Consider the following 23438-nt stretch of genomic DNA (forward strand, 5'->3'; position numbering starts at 1 on the left):
AGTTCACTCCAACACACTGCTGCGACCATTTTCAAAAAAGTTTTATTGGTTTTGCTTTAAAAAGGTATCAATTTATCTAACCCCGCTTACATTGTATTGCTATTATTTGCTATTATTTGCTATAATTTGCTATAATTTACTATTAATTGCTATTAATTGCTATTAATTGCTATTTATTGCTATTTATTGCTATTTATTGCTATTTATTGCTATTAATTTCTATTAAAGTATGTTTCTATTATTTGCTATTATTTGCTATTATTTGCTATTATTTGCTATTATTTGCTATTTATATTATTTGCTATTATTTGCTATTATCATGCTGTGTAGTCTGTATCCAGCTTTGTAAGTACTCAAATACACAAAAAGAGTGAACATTACTTACTTTACCACGTTACTGTAACTTCTAACAGTACACTATAGTCTATAACATTACTTTACCACGTAAATTTGACAAGATATTATGTCAAACATTGCGCTGATATATTTAAATAAGTGATGTCAGGCATATTGCTCCAAAACTCAATAAATTTAACTCAAGTTTCAGAATTCACAATTAAAAACTTTAGCCCCTGGTATTTTATTGTGTTATTATATTGTTTTCATATCATTATTTAATATTATAAATCAAGAGGCTTGCATATAATGAACATATTGACACGGGTGCAGAGTTGAGTCTGTACGGATACCTATCTAACATTATACTTACTCAGGGGCTTGAGCTTAGGATGGTGTTTCATTGAGTTAGAATACAAAACCTGGTACCGACAGGAATTGAAAAATTGAGACTCTGGAAAATTTAAAATTAGACTTTCCGGGTTCCTTGAGCAGTACCCCGACACCCCTCCTGTTACGGTATAAACATCAGCAAACAACAACTCAATATTGAGCTGGAGGTGGATGTCACCAAAACGTACGTTAATCCGCTAGCGTTTAATCATCAATTATTAATTATTATCTATTATTGGCAAATAATTATTATTATTATCAATTATTATTATTAATTGTCATAATTTCAAAAAATTCAGTGCCTGGCATCAGACTCGCTTTCAAACAGACAACTTTCACTTGTTTTCAAAGAGACATTTGACCTGGTGAAGCTGTTCCCAGCTCAAAACATTGATGGTTTAGTCTTGATATTTGACCGATTCTAGGAAGCCGGTGTCACATAACTTGGGCATGTTAAAGATTAGCCATTCACCCAGAACGTTTTAGATATAGGTAAGATATTAGAATATTGATTTATTTGGTCAATAGTAATACATGTTTTATGGTATTCTTATATGTCGAGTTACTATTTCTTTCGAGTTACTATTTCTTATTCTGAGTATTTGATAAACCTCAGATGCCCTCTAATACAAATCAAGAAATGGCCAAGGGACTCACACAATGAGTGGAGGTCAACTTTAGAAAAGAGTATCCCAGTCCGATATCGTTTGTGGCAACGGAATGGTTGGCAGACGCGGAACATCAGTATCCACATGGAGCATGCTCGCAACGTAGGGGAATACAGAATCGGTATCCGTAGGCTCTCTGTCGCCGATTTTGTAGGTTTGTCTAAGTTTTGCATTGACTAATTTAATGTTTCAAACTTCGATATTAACAAATTATCAAAGTTACGTGGAATTTTTACCTAAAATTGTGTGGCAGTTTTCTACTGCTAGATTTTCCTCCTTGCGTACAGTAAAAATATGCTAATGTTATCAGTTCGCGCGGAACGCGCAATTGCGCGCGCGTTCTGTGCAATAATATTTAATGTATGATAATTTTAGGTTCCACGAGTGTCCTGCATAAAAGATTGTCAATCGTGACGAGAAAGCGAACGGTAGGACCTTGAACGAAAAATCGAAGAAGACACAGAATTTTAGCTAATATATTCGTAGGGTTACAATATTACAAAAATGTGGGACTGGTCCTGGACTCAAAAGGGATAAATTTCGAGATTATTTTACATTGACATTCTTTGTTCTACCACACCTGCCGACAGTGCACACGGTCGGCTGTCATTGTTACTTGTTAATTACATTTTATTGTGCAAGGATTGAAATTATTATATTGTGTCATGGGATGAGGGCCAATGGGCCATCACATTATTTAAAGTGTAGTGAATGTAAATTTGTGATTTAAGTTGCTACAAGTCGTGATTATCATAGTGTGCATCCAAACATTATACTTATAGTTGCATGTGACACTGTATCACTTTCTATATTAATATAGAAGCCGCATGAGAGTGCAGTATAAGTGATTATAAATACCAAGCTCGTTGGACCAGGTGAGCTCCCATGCTTGTGAAACTAAATGTGAATTTGCGTGTGATGTGAGTGTAACTGTAAAATAAAAGATATAAACATTGGTCTCTTACTTATTAAAGTGCTCGTCTGTTGAGCTAGTTGTCTCATCTCTCACTTTTCCTTGCAAAGAGAAGTCTTTAGGAGAAACTCAACCAATCAGACACAGCTTTTTGACCCACGTGATATGCTCCTTGGTCACGTGACAGGTTTCAATAGCCAACTAGACACTGTTCTGCAGCTCACGTGACGGTTTTAAACCAATCAGAAGGTCGAGCAGAATATATACTGTTTCGGGGTGAGATTCAACCCTGATATACTACTCATCAGGACCACTGTAAAAAGAAAAATGTTGCTATACTTATAATCATACTTTAAGTGTTGTGTCAGATCACGTGAACAAGGTGTGAACCATACATTGCTGTTAATTACTACACTGTTACCAGCTGTTATACCAGTGATTTGATAACGTATTGCTTATGATTGAGAATAACTCGTCAACTCATCAGTGAATAAAAATTACAAGTGTCCGCGCGCGCGCGCGCACAGTTACGCTATCTGACAGAAGTTGTCTATCCTTAAATGTTTGGCGCTCGTATATAGCTATGCTTCAAGTTCCAGTTAGATACATGTGCAGAATGCGCGGCGCAACACAGTAGAGTGACGTTCTACAATTACGCTATACAGACCCTATATAAACAAAATTGATTGATTAATATTCATATTTATTACTATTTACATAAGTTACATACACACTCATATTTCGTTTGCGCGCGTGATCGTAGCATGGTAACGCGATTACAATACTCTGAACCAAAATATGTAAAATCTAAAGCAGTAAACCCTGATCATGAAATCGAGAACATTTATTTTTCTTTAGACTTACGAATACCAAAACATTTTTACGCGTGTACTAAGTCTGAAGTTCGTTCATTTGATAAGATTACGCAAACACCTAACAAATTTAGCAAAAGTTTGCCAAAGTTTGGACTAACTGAGTGCTTTAAAATATTTAACCTTGAGCTAGAATCACAAAAACCGTGGCTAAACCAAGAATTTAAGAATTTATACACAAAGAAGAAACCCAAAAGAGTTCGTATAAGAATACTTGAAATCGAAAGCAGTGTATACGAACTACCTTATTGTAGGAGAAATAATCCAATTCTGATTCCCGAATCGGGTCGACTGCACGCGCCCCACTGCAAAAACACCAATCAAGAAACTGTTGATGTTATTGGTGACCGTACTTTTCAAAATAGACAATTCCATTTACAGGATATTAAACAAAGGATAAGCCAGTTGCAAGCTGCAAGCACACCTGAATGTTAAACGAGTTACCTACCAGCTAGAAGCAACGTCTCTTGTTTAATGAGAAACTTCACATTTTCCCCTCAGTTATTCTATAAAAGCGTTCCTGCTATCTCATAGTTTAGTTCCATATCGCGTGTGACATCATCATCATGATCAAATCTACAATGGATGAACTAAAAACAAGTTTAATTGTTTCTGGACGAGGGAAAATAATAAAAACCATGTTTGATCGACCCTTGTCTGTTCAGGGGAAATCTATTCGACTAAAATCTGTGAACTTTCCGATTCCACAGAACCAACCTATCCGATATACATTTTCTGTCAAAGATGTTACAGGAAATATTCATACTCTTTCTCTACCACCAGAGAACTGGTATTGGTCTGAAGACATATTGAAAACAATGTATACAGTTTTGTGTGAGCTCTACGATTCTCTAGATTTTAACAACTCACAAACTTACATTATCGACAGCGAGTCACAAGATGTTGAAATAGTCAACTACAGCAAACCAAGATTCGTTTCTGTACCTTATACAGCCATATATTACGGCGAAAGCGGTCTGAAGATTGTGCCAGACCAATCGTCGCAGAGTGTATTCTCATTATTTGTGAAGAGAGAAAATCGTTCTAATGATAAAAGACTTGCGTATATACCTCATATACCTTATTCATCTAGTACTCAACAGGACACTGAAAACGAATTAAATAGTACTCAAGCTGTGTACTTGTTTTGTGATGCTATCAGACCCATATATATTGGAAGAAGTAAAAGACAAATACTAGATGTGATAAATATGTCACGTGATGGGAATTACTTTAGTAATTCCCAAGGCGAATTTCACGAATTTGCGGTTGATGAATTGATGCAGATTAGTTTTTATTTTCAGACGGTTGACGGTCTTGTGATAGGTTTTGACGATCCGGTAGTCATCCATTTCTTAATAAGCTAGACATATTAAATTATACAATTGAACAGGTGCCAAATCAAATTACACAAAGTAACCTACTTCATACTTGATACATGAATCTATGTTGGTCCTCACTTACTTTTCATGTAATCAGACAGTGTTACATTTTGTTGTAAGAAAAAAAAGACCTACTTAAGGAGCGACACAAAGGACGACTCTCATTAACCTATTAAACAATGGACTTCCCCAGCGAAATTAATCTCGATGTAATTGAGGATGAATACAAGTCTATCTACAAAAAGCATTACCAGACAATTCATACAAGAGTTACTAAAGGTCGTCTTAGAACGGTGTACCATTTTCTCGTCACTGGCGATTACTCACGGAATAAAGCTAAAGAATATATTTCAAAAATTGATATGGAATTAAATCGTAATAATACCTACAAAATCAACGTGGCTTTCGGCTTTATTCTGAGGAATCGTCGCACAGGTGATTTGAGGTTCTTTCATCCGTCACAAAATTCAATGCTGTACGAATTACCAATGAAGGTAAAAAATAGAAAAGATATCAAAAAGGTCCTTGATGACTTGGAGGGTGAAGATGCTAGAGCTTACGCAATGGCTCATAGACCCTCGACTGTATGGAGAATGGAGAAAATCGTTTGTGTTCGCTTCGATGTTTATAAATTGGCGACGCCAGTGACATAAACTTTCATTTACGTTTTTGTTCAGTTACGTTTCGTGTCAAAATTATGGATTTACCGAGTTATGTTGCTTATCGTATGTATTGTGATGTTAATGCGATACCAAGTCGCTACAACATAACATTTGAGAAGGTCTTCAGGGAGTTAACGGATTTTTCTCTTGCTTACACTAAGCAATACGCCGCCCAATTGTTTCATAAAATTCCAGGAAACCGAACCTCTATTGATGAGTTACTTACAGATACGAAGAACATTTTCACGGGTATTGTAAAAGAATTGGAGACTGTCGATAGTGTACTGGCGATTCAAAGTCTATTTATTGCATCTTATTATCTGATGATCAAATACAAGAGTAATCCTCAAATGTGTGGACATGTGTCATTTTGGTTTGATGTTTTTACATACAAATCAAAAGGTTGGGACAAAATGTTGAGTAACCCTCGTGGTAACACTAACTCTGTCACGTGACGTCATAGACTCGTCCTATAAAACAGAGGCGTGACAGTAAAACTCTCATTTCTGTGTATTACGTTTGTGTTTGTCATGACTTTGAAACTAAGTAATTCTAGCAGCAGAACCTGGCTGGGTTATGTGACAGCTGAGATTGTGCAAAGATGCATAACAATGTGCGTTGAAGAATGCTTGGCCTGCAGAAACGGTGTTATCAGTCCACTTTTACATTTTCACAACGAGTTGAGTTTGATGGATAAAATTCGCCGATACTTGGGGCGTGTTGTCATTGATCTTGAGTATCTTTTCGATCAATTCATTTTACAATTTGGATGGTTTGCTCTAAATCGAAGAGACTACATTCAACTGGCAGAAATCTTTCTTAATGTCAGCACACCTGAAGCAATAATGTATGGAAAGTACATCACACATCAAAACGATCACGCCATTTATGGACAACAAGATTCTAGATCGGCTGCTGAATCTATTGTCATAGAAAGTACCTTGGATGGGGCTGTAAAACCCAAACCGACTGAATGCAGCAGTTTAAAGCGACAACCTTCATCTGACAAGAAGCCGATAAAAGCAAAACGCAGTAAAAAGGCTATCACTTCTCAAGATGCTGCTCCAGGGAACAATCTATGATATCACTGAGCGCGAAAAATACACCAGAATTGTGGTCGTTGTGGAAACAGGATTTCAATCTGATGTCTACTTATTTCGGGTGACCGCTGAGTTACAAGATGAAATAGAGTTGGGGGCCGGTGTACTGTTATCTGGTAACTATACAACCCGCGATGGATGCAGGCGATTTGTTTTAGAATCAATAATAAGATGCGAATTCAAGTCATGTGATATTTGTAAGCTTCCATTGACAGCAGAGCAGTGCGTCTTAAAACATGACAATGAAATCCAGCGATTAAAGGGAAAGTGGACAGTCCTATACAAAAACTACTCCGGTGGCTACTTAGAGTTTTTTCTTCAAAAAGATGATATGGTCTTTCCAATAACAATTGCAAGCAAATCATGGCTATATAATTTATTGGACGATATCACAGAAGATGACGTAGTTGAGATAGAAGGGTGGCGACACAAAGACAAAACTGTTCTAACGGCTTGTGGGAAAGTTGACTACCGAGATGTTATATAAGGACACTGTTTACTTTTAGAATCTCATTAAGTTTCAAGATGCGAAATATATTATTGAATTTTTCTTTAGTGATTGTTGTCGTATTAACTGTAGAATTGTCCAAATTTGAAAATTTTAAGATTTCATTTGATCCAAAATGTCTTGAGTATTTTCTGTTTAACGGTTCGAGCAATTACGCGTATTTTCATCATAGAAATGGACAATTTGAGCTGTGGTTAGGTCAGAATGAAATAAATTATGCACTCTACACAGCTAGAAACAGTTCAACGCTCCTTTTCGAGTGGAATGGTTTATCACCGAAAGTAAATCACCAAAAAATGAAACTCGTGCTTTACGAAGGAACTATTCACCGCCCAATGAAATTTGACTCCGAGTATTACCTATGTAACCTTACTAGCGTGATAGGGGGTGACTCTGAATACCACGATCCTCTGGTTCATGTCGAACCTTTCTCGTATAAATGCAAGCCTCGATTAGATTTTGGTCTAATTTTTGCATTGGTAATAATATCAACGGCTAGTTTGCTTCTGTTGCTATACACTAAAAATGAATCTATCAAAACTCTACTTAGATCTAGGCTTTCCCGGATCATACAGTGGTGCCGACAAATTTTTTCGAGAAGTGAAGAAAGTATATCCCAAAGTGACGAAGAAGGAAATTTCACATACTCTACGTAAATTAGATGCTTACACTTTACATAAAAAAGCTATTCGCCCTAAACGATTTCGGAAAACATGGACCCACGCACCAAAAGATCTTTGGCAAATTGATTTATTGGACTTTCAAAAATTTAAAGGAGAAAATGACGATATAAGATATTTGTGTGTCGTTATTGATTGTTTTTCGAGATTTGTTTGGGTCAAAACTTTAAAGGATAAGTCAGCAAAGTCGATTGTTAAAGCACTCGCTCTGTTAATAATGACTGAAAGACCTAAACGTCTCATGTGTGACCGGGGCTCCGAATTTTTTAATGTTGATGTTAATAGAATGTTAGAGGCTTTTGGTCCCAAGATGTACTACGTTTATTCGCAAACGAAAGCATCTTTGGTAGAAAGGGTACAGAGGACATTACGAGGGAAAATAGGAAGACTATTTACAAAAAATAAGAATAACAATTGGGTCAACCATATTGACGATTTGGTGTATGCCTACAATAATAGTTACCACTCGTCAATAAAAATGAAACCAGCAAAAGTTTCTGAAAAGGATTACGTCAGAATACGCTTACGGTTATATCCTGGCTTTAAAACAGAGCCAGCAAAATTTAAAGTAGGACAAAAAGTGCGAATTATAGCATACAAGAGAGATTTTGCTAAAGAGTATGAAGAGCGTTGGACGAACGAAATATTTCGTATAAAAGCATTACTTGATACGCAACCGAAAACATTCTTACTTGAAGATAAAGATAAAGAACCTGTACTAGGATCTTTCTACAGTGAGGAGCTCCAGAATGTCGATTAAATTTATTGCAAATTCAAATATCTTGGTGATTGGTTCAAGTGGATCAGGCAAGACTACTGCTGTATTGAGGATTGTTCGCGAGAAGCTGATTGACCCGATGCCTAGTAAGATATTTTACTTGTATGGTGCTTATCAAGAAGAGTTCGAAAACTGGCAAAAAGATAAATCAAACCCACCAATAACATTTGTGAAAGGTCTCGATCTTAGTGTAATTGATAAATATAAGGGGCCAAAACTCCTTATTTGTGATGACCTCATTCTCGAACTGAATAGAGCACTTGCACAACACTTCATAGCAGGATCGTCACACAAGAACACAACTACAATCTTTATATCTCACAGTTTGTTCCTGAATAATGAACTCTATAGGTTGATATCTAATAATAGTCAGTATCTGCTTCTTTTCAAAAATAAGAGAAATTTTTCACAAGTTGCCAGATTAGGTAGACAAATTTTGGGAACGAGACAAGAGTTGCTACTCTCAGCCTATAAATATGTGAAACCGTTTGATTTCGTATTACTTTCGTTTCACCCACTTGTACCAGAGGAGCTGTTAGTTACGACTGATTACTTTGAGCAATGCCCAAGCGTATTCACATGAGTATTAAATCACACCATGGAGCATTAAAGATGCTGTCAAAAGCTAAAAGAAACAATGCCGTCATTATTCTAAAAAACACCCCGGATATGCATAAAGCAATCAAGGCTTTATGTCGATACATTTTAAATGGAACTTTACGACTTGAGAAAAAACACGTAAAGAAACTAAAACCTCACCGAAAATTCATCAAGTCACTGGCTAAGGGTACCAACAAATCTATAAATACCAAGGTACAAAAAGGCGGCTCAATATTTCAAACTATATTGAAGACGGTGCTGCCTCTTATCCCGGCAATATTATGAGATTTCTATTGGTTTCAGCAGATCAACCGTCTATCAGGAAAAGCATTGACGTCCCAGACCGACTTGTTCAGAAAGATAAGATTAATGTGAAAAAATCAAAGTCTAAAAAACGCACTGCTTCTAATGTAAAGAGATTAGGATCTAAAATTAAGAGAGTAGACTCTAAAATACAGACTACGGGCTCTATAAATAAACCAAATCAAACCTCAAAACCTATTATTCGAAAAAATGGAGCAGTACATCACCGTGACAAGCGGAGACTCCCCGAGTAGATTTTCTTCAAGCTTCAATAGCGTAATCAATCTCACAGATGGATATGAAATTGCCGTCAAAAGCATATACCATGCGCCAATATTCAATGTAACAGAAAAAAATAACAGTTTTGCAGTCATCAAAGGTGGAAAAATCTCACTTTTCGAAATTCCAAATGGCTTTTATGATAGATCATGCGAAATTTTAAGGGCCGCCTACAAAGTAATGAATCGAACTTTTGATGGCGATTATGATGGAAAAAGATCAAATTTAAAGGATCCTCCAACTTTTGAGATCGATTTGAATGGTCGGAATATTTTGAAGTTGTCCCAGAGAACAGAAAATTTCTCATTTGATGAAAAATCTCCTCTCTTTGAAATCTTTGGGTGTTATAAAGATACAGCTGACAAGAATAAGATTGAAGTTGACGATTACCCACTGAAAACCACAGTCGTATGTGGTCTCCTTTATTCGAGCGTGGTGAAAGATTCCATAATCAATAATACATTTGCGAGATTGATGACCTGTATTCCGTTACGATCCAAAAAGGGGTACAGCTTCCACGAATTTCAGAATCCAAGCTACAAGCCACTTTCCGTAAGTTCTTTCACAGACCTGAGTTTCATTATCACAGACCAAAATGGTGAGGACGTCAAATTTGACCATTCATCGGGATGCGGATCTGTTTGTGATTCAATTACGAATGTGGACTATCCCACTATCTTAAACTTACACATTAGAAAACCTCAATTCTAATTGTTGATTCGTAGCTATATAAGTAGGTGAACATTTCATTTGCAATTAATTATTGAACTGTCCTGACAGAATGCGTCAAACTTATACACCAAACCGCTCATCGGAGCAAGCTTTCAAAAACGCTTTGAATAACGACTTGGGAGTCTATCATTTTAATAATCAGACCGGGTTCGGAATCGGCGGTTTTCTGAAAAAGATGTTTAAACAAGTCGTGCCAATAGGTAAGTCACTTTTAAGAAGTGGCATCGAATTAGCCAAACCAGAGCTTCAAAAATTAGCAGTTAAGGGTATCGAAAAAGGAGCAAATTACGGAGTCAGGAAATTGGGAAATGCCATCTCCACAGATAAGATCAACAAAAACGCCAAAAAACCGAAATACGGGACGCTCTCCTAGGCTATATAAAGCCAGTTGTAAGCTGGCTCTCATTCTTGACTCAACACTAACAGCACGATGACCAAATATGTTAAATCTGTGGAGGCTCTGCCTTCAAATTTACACCTTTGGGAAACAATTCACACACAAACTGGAATTGTTGAAACAAAGACTATCGATATTTTTCCGACAACATCTATTGAAGCTTCTGACACTTTGACGTTTATAATTCCGGCAATGTCAAAAATGATGCTGCAAAATGTTCAAATTGTGAGTGAAATTCGTGTCTTGACGGCGGCCGACGCAAATCCTGCAGCAAATCATCCGGTCAGTACTCTCCCGCACTTGGCAGCTGCATTATACAGGAATGTTGAAATTACTGCTGGATCCGCCTCCTTAGTTCAATCATTCGATAATGCTTATGCTATTTCGAAGTTCTGGGAAACCACTTTGAACACACGATCGGGTTGTCACCCTCATTTACACTCCAAAGAAGGATACTGGATCGATACTGTTAAAACTAAGGCTCATTCTGAAGACGTTGCTTTCTTCCCTGATGCAGATACAGCTGTTGTGAATGGTGGTGGACAAGATAGAGCTAAAAACATAGCTCTAGGTAAAAAGGTCTGCCTAGTTTCTGACCTCGATGCTAGCATATTCAAACAGGACAAGCTACTTCCGTCAGAATTGGAGATGCAAGTGACACTAACCAAAAATTATTCAGAGTTCATTCTCCTATCTCCCGACAATCATACAGACAAAGTGAAGTTCGATAAAATAATGTTACGCTGCACGTTTCAGAGACCACAGGACGCTGTCTTAAACATAATTGAACAGAGGCTGAAAAAAGAAAATGCCATTTATCATACCGACAAGAGCGTTTTGAGTTTTCATTCTATTCCAGAAGGAGCAGCGGATCTGACTGTATCATCGATATTTGGCTCAACACTACCACACTCTTTTTTAATTGGTGTCCAGGATCGTGCGAGTTTTGGGAAAACTCGCTCCAAAAACGCATTCTCATTACATCCCCTAAAGTCACTGCAGGTATACGTTAATGGGCGTGAACATTTTCCACGTAACGTTGAACGTATAGGAAACGACGACTACACATACATGTGGGACGCTTTTCTCAATCAATCCGGATATATTAATAGCGGTGATAATCTTCTACAGCATTATTATGGAGCGTATCCAGCCCAATTCATTGATTTGAGTCAAGACGCTAGTGGCGGGAATCAGAAAGCCCTGAATTTACAAAGAAGCGGAACTGTGCGACTCCAGCTAGAGTTCCCAGAAGCCGCTCCAGCAGGGAGGGTTTTGATGGTTTTAGCCTGGTATGATGAAATTATAGAGGTGACAAACGATCGTCAGGTAATCGTGATATAAGCCTCCATTTATGGTATATAAGCAATGAATCTGTCATTGATGTAACTTACCATATGGATACGCTAGAGATTGACAAAACATTAGCTGACGTCAGTCATTTTCGGGGCGCTTTTGCGTACGACATTTTACCACCAAAACTTGATGAAGATTTTAGTTTGGTGGTTAATACTGGTAATTCGTCGTCACCTGGTGACCACTGGCTGGTGTTACAGCGCAAACACGGGAGGATTTACTTTATCGACAGTTATGGGCGAAATTACAACGACGCTACTTTTGAAGCTAATTTTACCATAGCAATAAAAAGTTACATCGGGGATGAGACTATCTCACGTAACAGAAAGTGGTTGCAGCGTTTAACTTCAAACGCTTGCGGTGCTTATTGTGTTTATTTCATTAGAGAGCTGAGCAAGCGTAGTTTTAAATCCTGTCTGTCTGTATTTAGTGTACATTTAGCGGAAAATGATAAGCTTGTTTCAAATTATTTAGACGAAATTCGGTGACGTTGAATCTTGAAAAGCATTTCTTTCAGTGTCAATTAGTATGTAGAATAGTTGAATTATTTGAAAATCTATACGAGTCTTTTATTGCAAAACAAAAAACAAATGAGTTCAAAACAATCTACATCAAAATTATCATAATAACAAAAAATTCTGAGATATGTTGTACTCATACCGTCAGCTAAAACTAATCCGAGTCACATAAATTAAATTACTGGTGGACACCGATCCATGTAACCCTTATCAAGATGCTTTTTGTACTGTTCACCTTGTAAGATCTGTAAACTGAGAGACCTAGAGTTGAACAGTGTGATTATTGCTCGTCTAGTGTCTACAATGTACAGCACTAGCTGCAGGTCCACTAATAACTGGCAAAGTAAGTTTACACTATGAATATAATATCACATAGCTTTTTACCGCTGCTACGTGTATTCTCGTGGTAATGTAACTTGTAGTTGATATTTTGAAGTTTAGAGCACACTATTTTTAATAGCTGAGTGTACTCGGTTTGCTGACGCCAGGTGTCTTTCTAACGTTCCTCAATCTTGACCAATAATCGGATGAGATAGTTTAGCAGGCCCCTCCCTGAGGGAGTGGCCTCACTTTCCAGATCTAAACATTCATTTAAATAAAATGACGTCAGAGCCTTTGAAAAGTGGAGCAGACCACTCCCTCACTTTACAGATCTAAACATTTAGACTTGTTAAATAAAATATAGCGAGTTTATTGTGTGCAGCAGATGTGCTGTGTATATAATAGACAATAGTGCGACATAGCTTTATAAATTCAAGATCGTTCGGAGCTCTGCATTGTGCTATAGCTTTTTGTTAAACTGCTGACTCTCATCTGTTGGACACTATTCCCGTTTAACTCCTCGTCAATCTTCTACATTACAATCAAGTAATCATGAACCCATCTGTAAGTGAGATTCTACTTTAGACATATTTTTCTTTATTTTTGTGTGGGTTGATTTTGTGTGACATCTAAAGACGTATATATAAATTCGCAGTGTTGCTTGAGGTATAGGCGACTAAAAATCTTTTTGATGAAGCCTACACAGTGTTGAAGTTTCTATCTATTTTCCAGGACAGGTCCAGCTCCCGGTTCAGTAAGAGACATCGTGAAACTTGCCCTAAATGTGGGGCGGCTATAACCATTACTTGCTCGTCGGCCTTGGAGGCTCATCAAGCGTCCCAAAGCTGCCAAATAGTCAACTGTAACATCTGTCATATGTCATACCCTTTCCTAAATCATATCGAACACGGAACAACTCATGCGAGGGAATCTCGCCACATCGGTGCTGCTTGGGGATCGACGGCTGAAGACTCATTTGTAGTGCCAGATTTTGTGATCGAGGAGGATTATCGGGAGCTGTATGTGCGTCATGAGAAATACATAAAACCGTCTAGGTCGATGAAGGCTCTGAGTGCGGCAACTGACTGCCGCAGATCTCATTAACGGCCCCCGCTTCTCCGCCTTGGATGAGCTTTCAGATAACTGCTACGAGGTAATTTTAATTTGTCTTACCGTAATTATTGTTGCCTACATTTACTGTGATCTGCAGTTTGAATCCTCATGGTTGATTTCATCGATTTCATATGAATGTAGTCCTAATAGTGTCTTCTATAGGTAACATCGAGAAAGAAGAGTATACGTCACAATCTTCCTATCCAGATTGGTTTTTTCGTTTACTCCTATGCAAAGTTAAGAATGCTCTCTTTTTACTTTGATGTGCTCGTGAGTTACATCCCTCGACCGTACTTCTCTCTTTGTGAGATGGATACGGGTAAGTTCAAATAATCTATAATCTAATCGATACATTCCGTACAAAACGATCAAAACTGTGACATTGGCTAAAACCTGAAATACGGTCTTCTGTTCATTTTGTGCGCTGACGCAAAATTATTTTTTGTAGTATTCTTCGCGCTAAAGTCGTGTAATGCGCGCGCGCGCGCGCACGCACGTTCCATTTTGCTGTAAATACAATAAATTCTTCGTACTGATCGTTTTCGAATTTTCAGACTCGCTGTACATGGCACTTGCAGCTGACACGCTGGATGAGCTCATAAAACCTGAGCTCAGGCAAGATTGGGCTCAGATAAAGTTGCAGTGGTTTCCTCGTACAGATACCGAAGAACACGCGGCTTACGATAGGAGGACGCCAGGTGAGTGGTCTGCTGTGTTGTTTAACTTTATTATTATTTTGACAAGTTTAATGTCACTTTGATTTTATCTTGAAAGTTTCGCGAGGGTTATTCATTATTGTATACAAAATGTATCTCAATATTCTCTGCGGTTGGTGTCGCGTCGGTAGTATAATTGTCGTTTACTTTCAGGGTTATTCAAAGTAGAGTGGAGCGGAGGTGGCTTTGTTGGACTTTCGGCTAAAACCTATTTCTGTTTCGAACCTGATGCCAAACAGAAAGAGAAGTGTTCGACAAAAGGCATCAACAAGGCAGCTCAGGTCACTATAGAGCATTTCCGTTCAGTTCTGCAAACGAAGCAAAGTGTCAGCTCAACAAACAGAGGCTTCATAGTCAAGAACAACACCATGTTGAGCTATCGAATGGAAAGAAAGGGCTTGAGCTACTTTTACTGTAAAAGGAAGATACTTGATGACGGCATCAGTACCACTTTTTTAGACATTTGATGTATCTCACATCGGTTTTGTGTACAGTATATGTAAATTTGTAATTGGAAGCTGTAGTTTCATTCTATTTTTGTCTTTGTGTAAAACTGATGTTTACATCCTTTGATATTTTACGCTGATTGGTCTTAACCTTGATCACGTGACTCGATAGAAACCCTACTCCATATTAGAAGGCAATGTTCCCTTGTTATACCATAAATGGTAATCTGTAGTTCGACCACCTGTGGTCGACTACCTGTGATCACGTGACAACGCCAACTAGCCAACCAGATTCACAAAAACGAATATAAATCACGTGACACTGCCTTAATGACCAATCAGAGGCTCTCTTTTACACCACGTGACAACTGTGCAGAATAGATATTTTTGCAGCAATATAAATCACGTGACACTGCCTTAATGACCAATCAGAGGCTCTCTTTTACACCACGTGACAACTGTGCAGAATAGATATTTTTTGCAGCCAAATCAGCACATACATTACTACTTACATAATTGTTATCCATAAAACATGATTCATATAAAACGTAAACATGCATAACACAATTGAAAATACAAAATATGGCAAAATGATAGGCTAAGCGTTAATTAGTTTCGCGTCTCTATCCGGCCATATGCGCTTTTTTCAAACATGAACTTTTTGAAAGGAACACAGCATTAAAAAATAACGAGCTAAATAAGGCTGAGCCAAGTTTGCCAATTTTTTGTTTCTCAGCTAGCTCTTCGTGTAAAAAAAGCTTTTAAAATTGCCGCGTTTAATTGGGTCGGCGTGCCAAAAATTTTTCCATGTTTACTTGCTGCTCATGCTAAAAGCCAATGAATGACATTTTATTAAGCTAACTATATCAAATATGATTTTAATATTACATAAATAATTAACAACATTTATAGTTATTGTGCAATTGAAAAATTACAGTGCAGTATGCGATCATTTTTATAATTTGATTGTTTATGTTTATAATCATTACCTTCCTGTTTACATGTTTTAAATGTTAAAACTTGCATATTTTGTATTTATTATATTATATTATAGCGAAATAAAAAGCTGGGACTATTAAATAAATAATAAAATCACAAATGACCATTCTTTGTTCTTACAACAATTAAAATCGAATAGCAGAAAAATTGATGGTTGAAACATTCAAGGTTATTTCTTGTGTAATATTTATTTGGGGAACTAATTGAATAAAGTTTCATCATGGCACAATAATCATAAATCGTTTAAGCCGCGCGATACTGCGTTATGTTCAGCGCGGTCATACTCACGCGTTTGACAAGGAAAAGTGAAATCGAGCGCTAGCAACGCAAGCTGCGACTGCTCGCATCACGCATGAAGTATTATTGTTGGAATGTTGTACTATTGGATTACTTTTCATGTCATTAGTTTGGAAGGAGCTGCCCGCACTATATCTCCATACGTCCGGGCCACTCTATCACAAATATGATCTTAACAAACAATGTTCTTGCCGATAGTTTTCCTTTTGATCAATAACCGCTATTTTGTCGAGTCCTACAGTGATTCTTGCACCACCGTTCGTCAGCAGTATTCTACTATGGATATTGGAAACTCAAATGATGTCCCATACTCTCTTCAACCAGGTTACATTCGTCTCCTCGATTTAATTGATGTCTGCTTTGTCGTTGCTTTTTTTCCTGTGTTATTTTATTTAATGCCGACAAATTATTCGAGATGGCCCAAAAGTCTGTATCCAACTTTCGGAGAATAGTTCTCAGAAATTATGCGTGAAAATGAGATGCAGTTCCGTCGAAAATAAACCCTTGTTCAGTTTAATATGCCGATAGTAATATTTCTCCACAAATCAGTCAACACCGTCAATTCACAGGTGGAATTTGTAGCGTGACTAAAGGATGTTGCTCTGCCGATATGGAGCGATCTTTCTCAAAACGAGTAAAAAGAGAGTACACAGCTACCAGCAGAGCTTACTTCGACCATGTTTATCAAACCGTTAAAGCTCGATCAGAGCACTTTCAGAGTAGGTGTTTTTAGTACTAAAAGATTTTGTTTTTTGTTTTTTAGTACTAAAAGATTTTTTATCTTCCTGATATCTGTGTCAGGGTCGTCTGAGTTGATTCCATTAAACGTATCGCACATTTTTTTTGCTGTCACTCATTTAAACTTCATCAGCCAAACCTTCCAAATTGACAGAATATTGAATTATTGTCATCCCCTGTCTGGGAATCTAATACAACCAGTTGATATCCCCGAGTAAAATTACACTAACTTAATTTTAACAGATATAAGATGGTAATAGTCTAGGCTCACTGTAATTTAACTCCAGTGCTCCACAATATGTTATAACAACATAGCTAATTAGTCACTGGATATGAACTCTTTACAATCTGGTAATGTCTTTAATTTAAGGCACGGGTCACAACATGCAACGTAATATACTTCCAGTATGTTTCCTAATAGATCCCCCATTACATAATATTACGCCCCATAATGCTTACTAAACTGCCCTGGAGACATGGCTCTGGAGGGTACTAAGTTATCAGCTGTATTGCTGGGTATTAAAATGCTTTTAGTTCCTTTATAAGGAAGCTAGCAGCAGACCTGGTTCCTTTGCCTTATTTTCCTCATCTTTATCTTTTTCACAGTTTTATTTCTCCTGCTGATTCATTGTTTTTGTGCTGTTCTGTGCGTCTTGAGGTGTTTAGATTCTAAATTAAAACCTAAACTTGATAAAGTGTTAAGGTTCTACACTAAGCCACTAAATCCAGTTACACTTTATAGTTACTATATTACTAATCTCTAATTTGCTCTATCGCGAATATCTCCGACAAAACTCACTAAATATTTCACTTTTTCGTTTGAGTCTCCGAAGATGCGACCGTCAAGACTTAAAAAACACAAATATCTTTGTCTCGTGCCCTTACGTCAAATCCTGTGTAATCCTGTGTAATCCTGTGTAATCCTGTGTTGTGCATTTCTAACTGTATAAAGATTTGTTAAAGTAAAGTGAAAAGTACCACAGTCAATAAACTGGAATTTCACAACACAAACTAAGAATTACTTGACCGTCGCGTCAAGATTAGAACATTTCTCTCTTTATCATGTAAACATGCTGGATAGTGGATAAATGTAATAGAATAAGACTTTGTAGCGAATATAATTACAGCGACTACCCCAGTAAATCTATCCATTTTACATCCTGCCTTAGCAGAAATAGAGAGTCAGCAGTTAGCACAAGTCGAGTAGCACAAGTCGAGTTAGCACAAGTCGAGTAAGTCGAGTAAGTCGAGTAAGTCGAGTAAGTCGAGTAAGTCGAGTCGAGTTAGCACACTTTATAAAACTCTCCCTAGCACTAGAGTTAACAATAGAGAGTCAGCAGTTAGCCAAACTAAAGTTAGTGCCCTGCGCTAGTGGACTGGCTTCTCACATTTTCACACACAGAGTCCATGAAAATGACGTTACACATTCAATATAAGCACTATAGCGTATTTCGTGACAAATATTTACTTGTCTAAGTTATGTGGAATATTCCGCAAAGTCGCACCCTCCCTTTATAATACCCCACACTACTATGTACCAGAGAACAGCACTGGTGGTACAAGCTTGCAACCTACAGCTCGGAACAAGACCCAGTTATACCCAATTATCGTACTAGACTCCCGGTTCCCACATCTGCCCTAATATTGAGGGTACATTTCAACTATCACACACTTCCGGTCTTCTGGATTCCTTCCCCGACCTTCTCTAATTTTTATTCCGACTCGGTCCGGAATATAATTTGTAACGTTTATACCATGTTATTGTTTACGGGGGATTTAGGATTATCACAATAAATGGTATGCGGGTATGTAGTGAGATATCATCATAGGGTTCTCATGACTATATCACAGTCTATGCAGTGATACTCTTGTTAATTTATACTGATATTGTTGCTAAACAGCATTACCTTAATGTCATTGTAATTTGTCATGCTAAACAAGTATTTGTTTGTTTAATTAGATCTGGAAATTGATAAAAGTACATGAAATTAATTAGGCCAGTCATTGATGCACATTATCGGCTCCAAACATGCAGATTTACTGATACTTCTGAGATTATGCACAGACTTTCCTTTTGTGAAATTAGCAAAAGCAGAAATGGATATTTTATCCAATTTTGCTCTATTTTGTATATAAATTTTGTCTGTTTTCCGCCGGTAACTCAAAAATTACGTTTTTTAAGGTACCTAATATATTGCTTCAAAAATTGTATATTATAAACATGGTCAATTGGTCATCGCGAACATTTTGCACTCACTGAAACGTTTCTAGGACCTTCATAGCCTAACTTACCAGACACTCATATTTTTTGACGATTTTTAAAGTTCTTGATTTCTACTCAGTACTGATATCAGTATTTTTACAAATAACAATAAATAATACATTGTTATAAATGATTAGATAATTAGATAATTACTGTTTGTTTCTAAACCGTATAACCTTGTTTCCAGTGTCGATAGAGCGGTACATTCTACACAACGCGAGGATATCCCTCCAGAGCTGCTCCTTGTTACACAGCAACCTAACCCAGTTACCAGTCAGCACTACTGCTAACCAACACCTTGACAACCACAAGGTAGTTACCATTAGTTACCACCAAGTTACCACTAGTTACCACCAAGTTACCACTAGTTACCACTAGTTACCACAGCAACATAACCCAGTTACCAGTCAGCACTACTGCTAACCAACACCTTGACAACCACAAGGTAGTTACCACTAGTTACCACTAGTTACCACCAAGTAACCACTTTACCACTAGTTACCACAGCAACATAACCCAGTTACCAGTCAGCACTACTGCTAACCAACACCTTGACAACCACAAGGTAGTTACCATTAGTTACCACCAAGTTACCACTAGTTACCACTAGTTACCACCAAGTAACCACTTTACCACTAGTTACCACAGCAACATAACCCAGTTACCAGTCAGCACTACTGCTAACCAACACCTTGACAACCACAAGGTAGTTACCATTAGTTACCACCAAGTTACCACTAGTTACCACTAGTTACCACCAAGTAACCACTTTACCACTAGTTACCACAGCAACATAACCCAGTTACCAGTCAGCACTACTGCTAACCAACACCTTGACAACCACAAGGTAGTTACCATTAGTTACCACCAAGTTACCACTAGTTAACACCAAGTTACCATTAGTTACCACTAGTTACCACAGCAACATAACCCAGTTACCAGTCAGCACTACTGCTAACCAACACCTTGACAACCACAAGGTAGTTACCACTAGTTACCACCAAGTAACCACTAGTTACCACTAGTAACCACTTTACCACTAGTTACCACTAGTTACCACTAGTTACCACTAGTTACCACTAATTACCACAAGTTACCACTAGTTACCACTAGTTACCACTTTTGTTAACTTTATCACTTAAACTCTACCTGGTGTAGTTGGAGGACTGATTTAGTTGCAGTTGTACGATTCAACACGCATAAAATGTATGTAAACGCGCTGATAATTACAAAAAACTAATTACATAATTACAAAAAAACTAATTACAATTTAGTGATTACTTTACAAAGCAGTAACTATAGATAGAACACCAATTTTCAATCACTTGTAAATTACATTTTTAATTTTTGATTAATTAATTAATTACTTGCGGACGATTGATTTTGTTTGCATCCCACCTAGATCGATTTAAAAAAGACGAGATTATCATCTAAATCGTTTATATATTTGGTTTAATCGATTTCTTTTGATGGGCATTAGGCATTTCCCTCTAAATAACCCTGTATCTACTGATATCTTGTAACCAATAACTCGTACCTTGCATATCTCGTACGTACCGTGTACTCATATCTTCTAAGTATCTGCCTGAAAATAAGTAAACCGCGCCAAGTTCAGTAAAAACAAGACCACATCTGACTTAAACTGCTGGGAACTAGCAAGCATGTAAAGTGTATACAGTAACAATAATTACTCTAACACTAAGTGTGACAATAGAGTGCAGTTACAATACTGCTATTCAAAGTAGAAGTGGCACTAAAGTGGCATTTGTTAAGAGAAGTGGCACTAAAGTGGCACTTGCTAAGAGAAGTGGCACTTCTTAAGAGAAGTGGCACGTTATGTTGCTTCATCCGTTGTATGTTAATGTGGCCAAAGCGAACAATTTCCATCCTTGATGAGCCGTTTTAGGTTCATGTTAAGGCAAACGTAAGGACCCCCTTGCCATCACTATTCACTGCAAGCGTCTTTTTAACAGATGATGTGGTAACTACTCGTATTGTTTCTAATGCTATTTAATAATTTAATTAACTATTTAATTAATTATTTCCAGCAACGAGTGATGAACGTATACGGGAACGTCACCCACTATTTTAACCAAGTCTACGAAAACAAAGATGTCAATATAAGACGCCTGATAAAGAATTTCGTCAAAGAGGTGAGAATTATTTTGTTAGTGATAGTCACCAGAAGAGTCGGGTGGTGGGTTTGGGGCTCACTACGTGTCAGAGTTATGTCAGAGTTATTTTTATACAAATACCAACTAAAATTGGAACTATCTGTCATTCTGTCAGTTCCCCTGGACTTTATTTATTATTTTTATGTTTTTATAGAAATAACTCCGGCTGGTCATTTAGTGTTATTTTTAGTCGGTATTTTTATGAAAATAACTCCAGGGGGGCACTTACACTATTTATATGAATATACTAAAATTGGAACATAATTACAAATAATTACAAAATTAAATGATAACTAAAATTGGAACAACTGTTTATAACATTGGTCTGTCTGAAGTTTCACTCTCTTATATTACGTTGTGTTCCTTGTATCATAATATTTACCAGTTATCTATGTAATCTATATAACTTTATACGCTCCTTGTATCAATTATCTTATGTGCTATATTATCATAATATTATGTACTTTACATGATAATGTACTGTTCACCTTGTCAGAGTTTGTCTGGAAGAAAGAAGTTGAAGAGTACCACGTGTGTAAACGAGGTGGCTGATAATTTAGAAGCCGCTTTGAACGCCGCCTGGCTGGTCAAGGAAAACCTCAAGTTTGGGAGGTACTGTCAAGTGTAAAAATTGTTTATTCGTGATTCTTTCAAGAAAAGTTCTGATTTATTTTCTTTAATAGACTCAGTGATGACTTTGTTCTAATGAAGGTAGATAAGGACTATTCTCAATTAGAACATTGTCATTTGTCATCACTAAGTCTATTCAGAAAAAATCAGAACTTTTCTTAATATAAAAGAATCATCAAATGAGACTCAATAAGTATAACACTACACGACTTTAATCAGATTATGTTATTCGTGTTTTGTTGAATCTACAGAAGTGATAATAATATTCAGTTGATAGCCGCGAACGTTTGGCTCTAACTGAAACAAATAAAACCTAAATAATTAACTAATTGACTAATTGAATAATTACCAGGTCTCTGTTTGGTTCAATAAGACAGTGGCGTATAGATGATTCATGTGTAGACGCCCTGGTGGAGATGAACTACTGTTCACTCTGCAATCCTAACGACGTCTACCAGTTAGTTGATCGTTAATTAAGTTAATAAAATTAAAATATTAATTAACTGTACAGATTTAATTAATCAATTATTATTAACTTTTACTGCAACGTTACTCCTATCTTCAGAAATATCTATCTTTAGAAATGAGAAATGGTGCATACTGCATACGTTCCGTTGAGGGCTGTATTTCTTATTCCTCTCTCCATCAGGTTCACAAAGCCGTGCAGTAAATACTGTCTCAACGTACAAAAGGGATGTCTTGCTCCTGTACTTCAAATCAGGTAACTTTGTTACAGCACATTATTACAAGCTCTAACATTAGGAATTACTGTACCGATAATAATGAGGTACCTATATATCCCAGTGGGGGGTTACCAATGGAGAATTGGCCAAAAAAATGTCCATTTATGCCATAAAACGTATGCCATTTATGCCATTTTATGACATTCTATGCCATTGGTACCCCCCATCCCAGTAAATCGTGGCTCAAGGGTTTAGTATAAATTAAACGCTTTATTATATCGGACATTTGTTCTCATATGGGCTGAAAACTGGGAAATTCAAAACGTTTTCTACTTATCATACTTCTGAAGCCATCAAGCCAGGCTGAGTGACCAGTTCTATAACACTACACGTAAAGATATATAATATCCAGTGCTGGGCAGTGTTTATCCTGGTCTATCGTATCGTGATATTATGATGATATGTTGATATGTTGGCATCGTACCTATTTGCCGTTGATGTGGTACATGTATAATACTATAATAAACCCCACTGCGTAATATTGACGACTGTGGCCGGACCAGGCGCGGTCAGGTTAAATC

The 23438-nt window shown here is 37.1% G+C and overlaps 3 protein-coding genes and 1 long non-coding RNA gene across 4 annotated transcripts in view; 3 read left to right on the forward strand and 1 right to left on the reverse strand.

The window, feature by feature from the left end:
- Positions 1-23438, reverse strand: part of LOC134825338 (sodium/hydrogen exchanger 6-like) — a 168436-nt gene that overhangs the window by 137429 nt on the left and 7569 nt on the right. The window lies entirely within an intron of this gene.
- On the forward strand, positions 1106-2268 carry LOC134825277 (uncharacterized). The gene is made up of 3 exons (XR_010161528.1): positions 1106-1221; positions 1346-1551; positions 1773-2268. It is a non-coding gene; the product is annotated as an uncharacterized LOC134825277 (long non-coding RNA).
- On the forward strand, positions 13898-15180 carry LOC134825487 (uncharacterized). The gene is made up of 4 exons (XM_063837702.1): positions 13898-13951; positions 14074-14230; positions 14466-14609; positions 14781-15180. The coding sequence occupies exons 2-4, from the start codon at positions 14155-14157 to the stop codon at positions 15092-15094; spliced, it is 534 nt and encodes a 177-aa protein (XP_063693772.1). The 5' UTR covers positions 13898-13951; positions 14074-14154; the 3' UTR covers positions 15095-15180.
- The window catches only part of LOC134825340 (glypican-6-like), a 46102-nt gene continuing 38977 nt past the window's right edge, over positions 16314-23438 (forward strand). The window contains exons 1-7 of the mRNA XM_063837525.1: positions 16314-16693; positions 16939-17088; positions 19558-19682; positions 21419-21523; positions 22041-22156; positions 22527-22631; positions 22824-22895. Of these exons, the coding sequence (XP_063693595.1) occupies positions 16552-16693; positions 16939-17088; positions 19558-19682; positions 21419-21523; positions 22041-22156; positions 22527-22631; positions 22824-22895 (815 nt within the window). The 5' untranslated portion in view covers positions 16314-16551. The remainder of the gene's footprint in view (positions 16694-16938; positions 17089-19557; positions 19683-21418; positions 21524-22040; positions 22157-22526; positions 22632-22823; positions 22896-23438) is intronic.

This window comes from Bolinopsis microptera, chromosome 13, assembly GCF_026151205.1.
Source record: "Bolinopsis microptera isolate Bmic1 chromosome 13, MBARI_Bmic_1.0, whole genome shotgun sequence".
NCBI classification, from domain to species: Eukaryota; Metazoa; Ctenophora; class Tentaculata; order Lobata; family Bolinopsidae; genus Bolinopsis; species Bolinopsis microptera.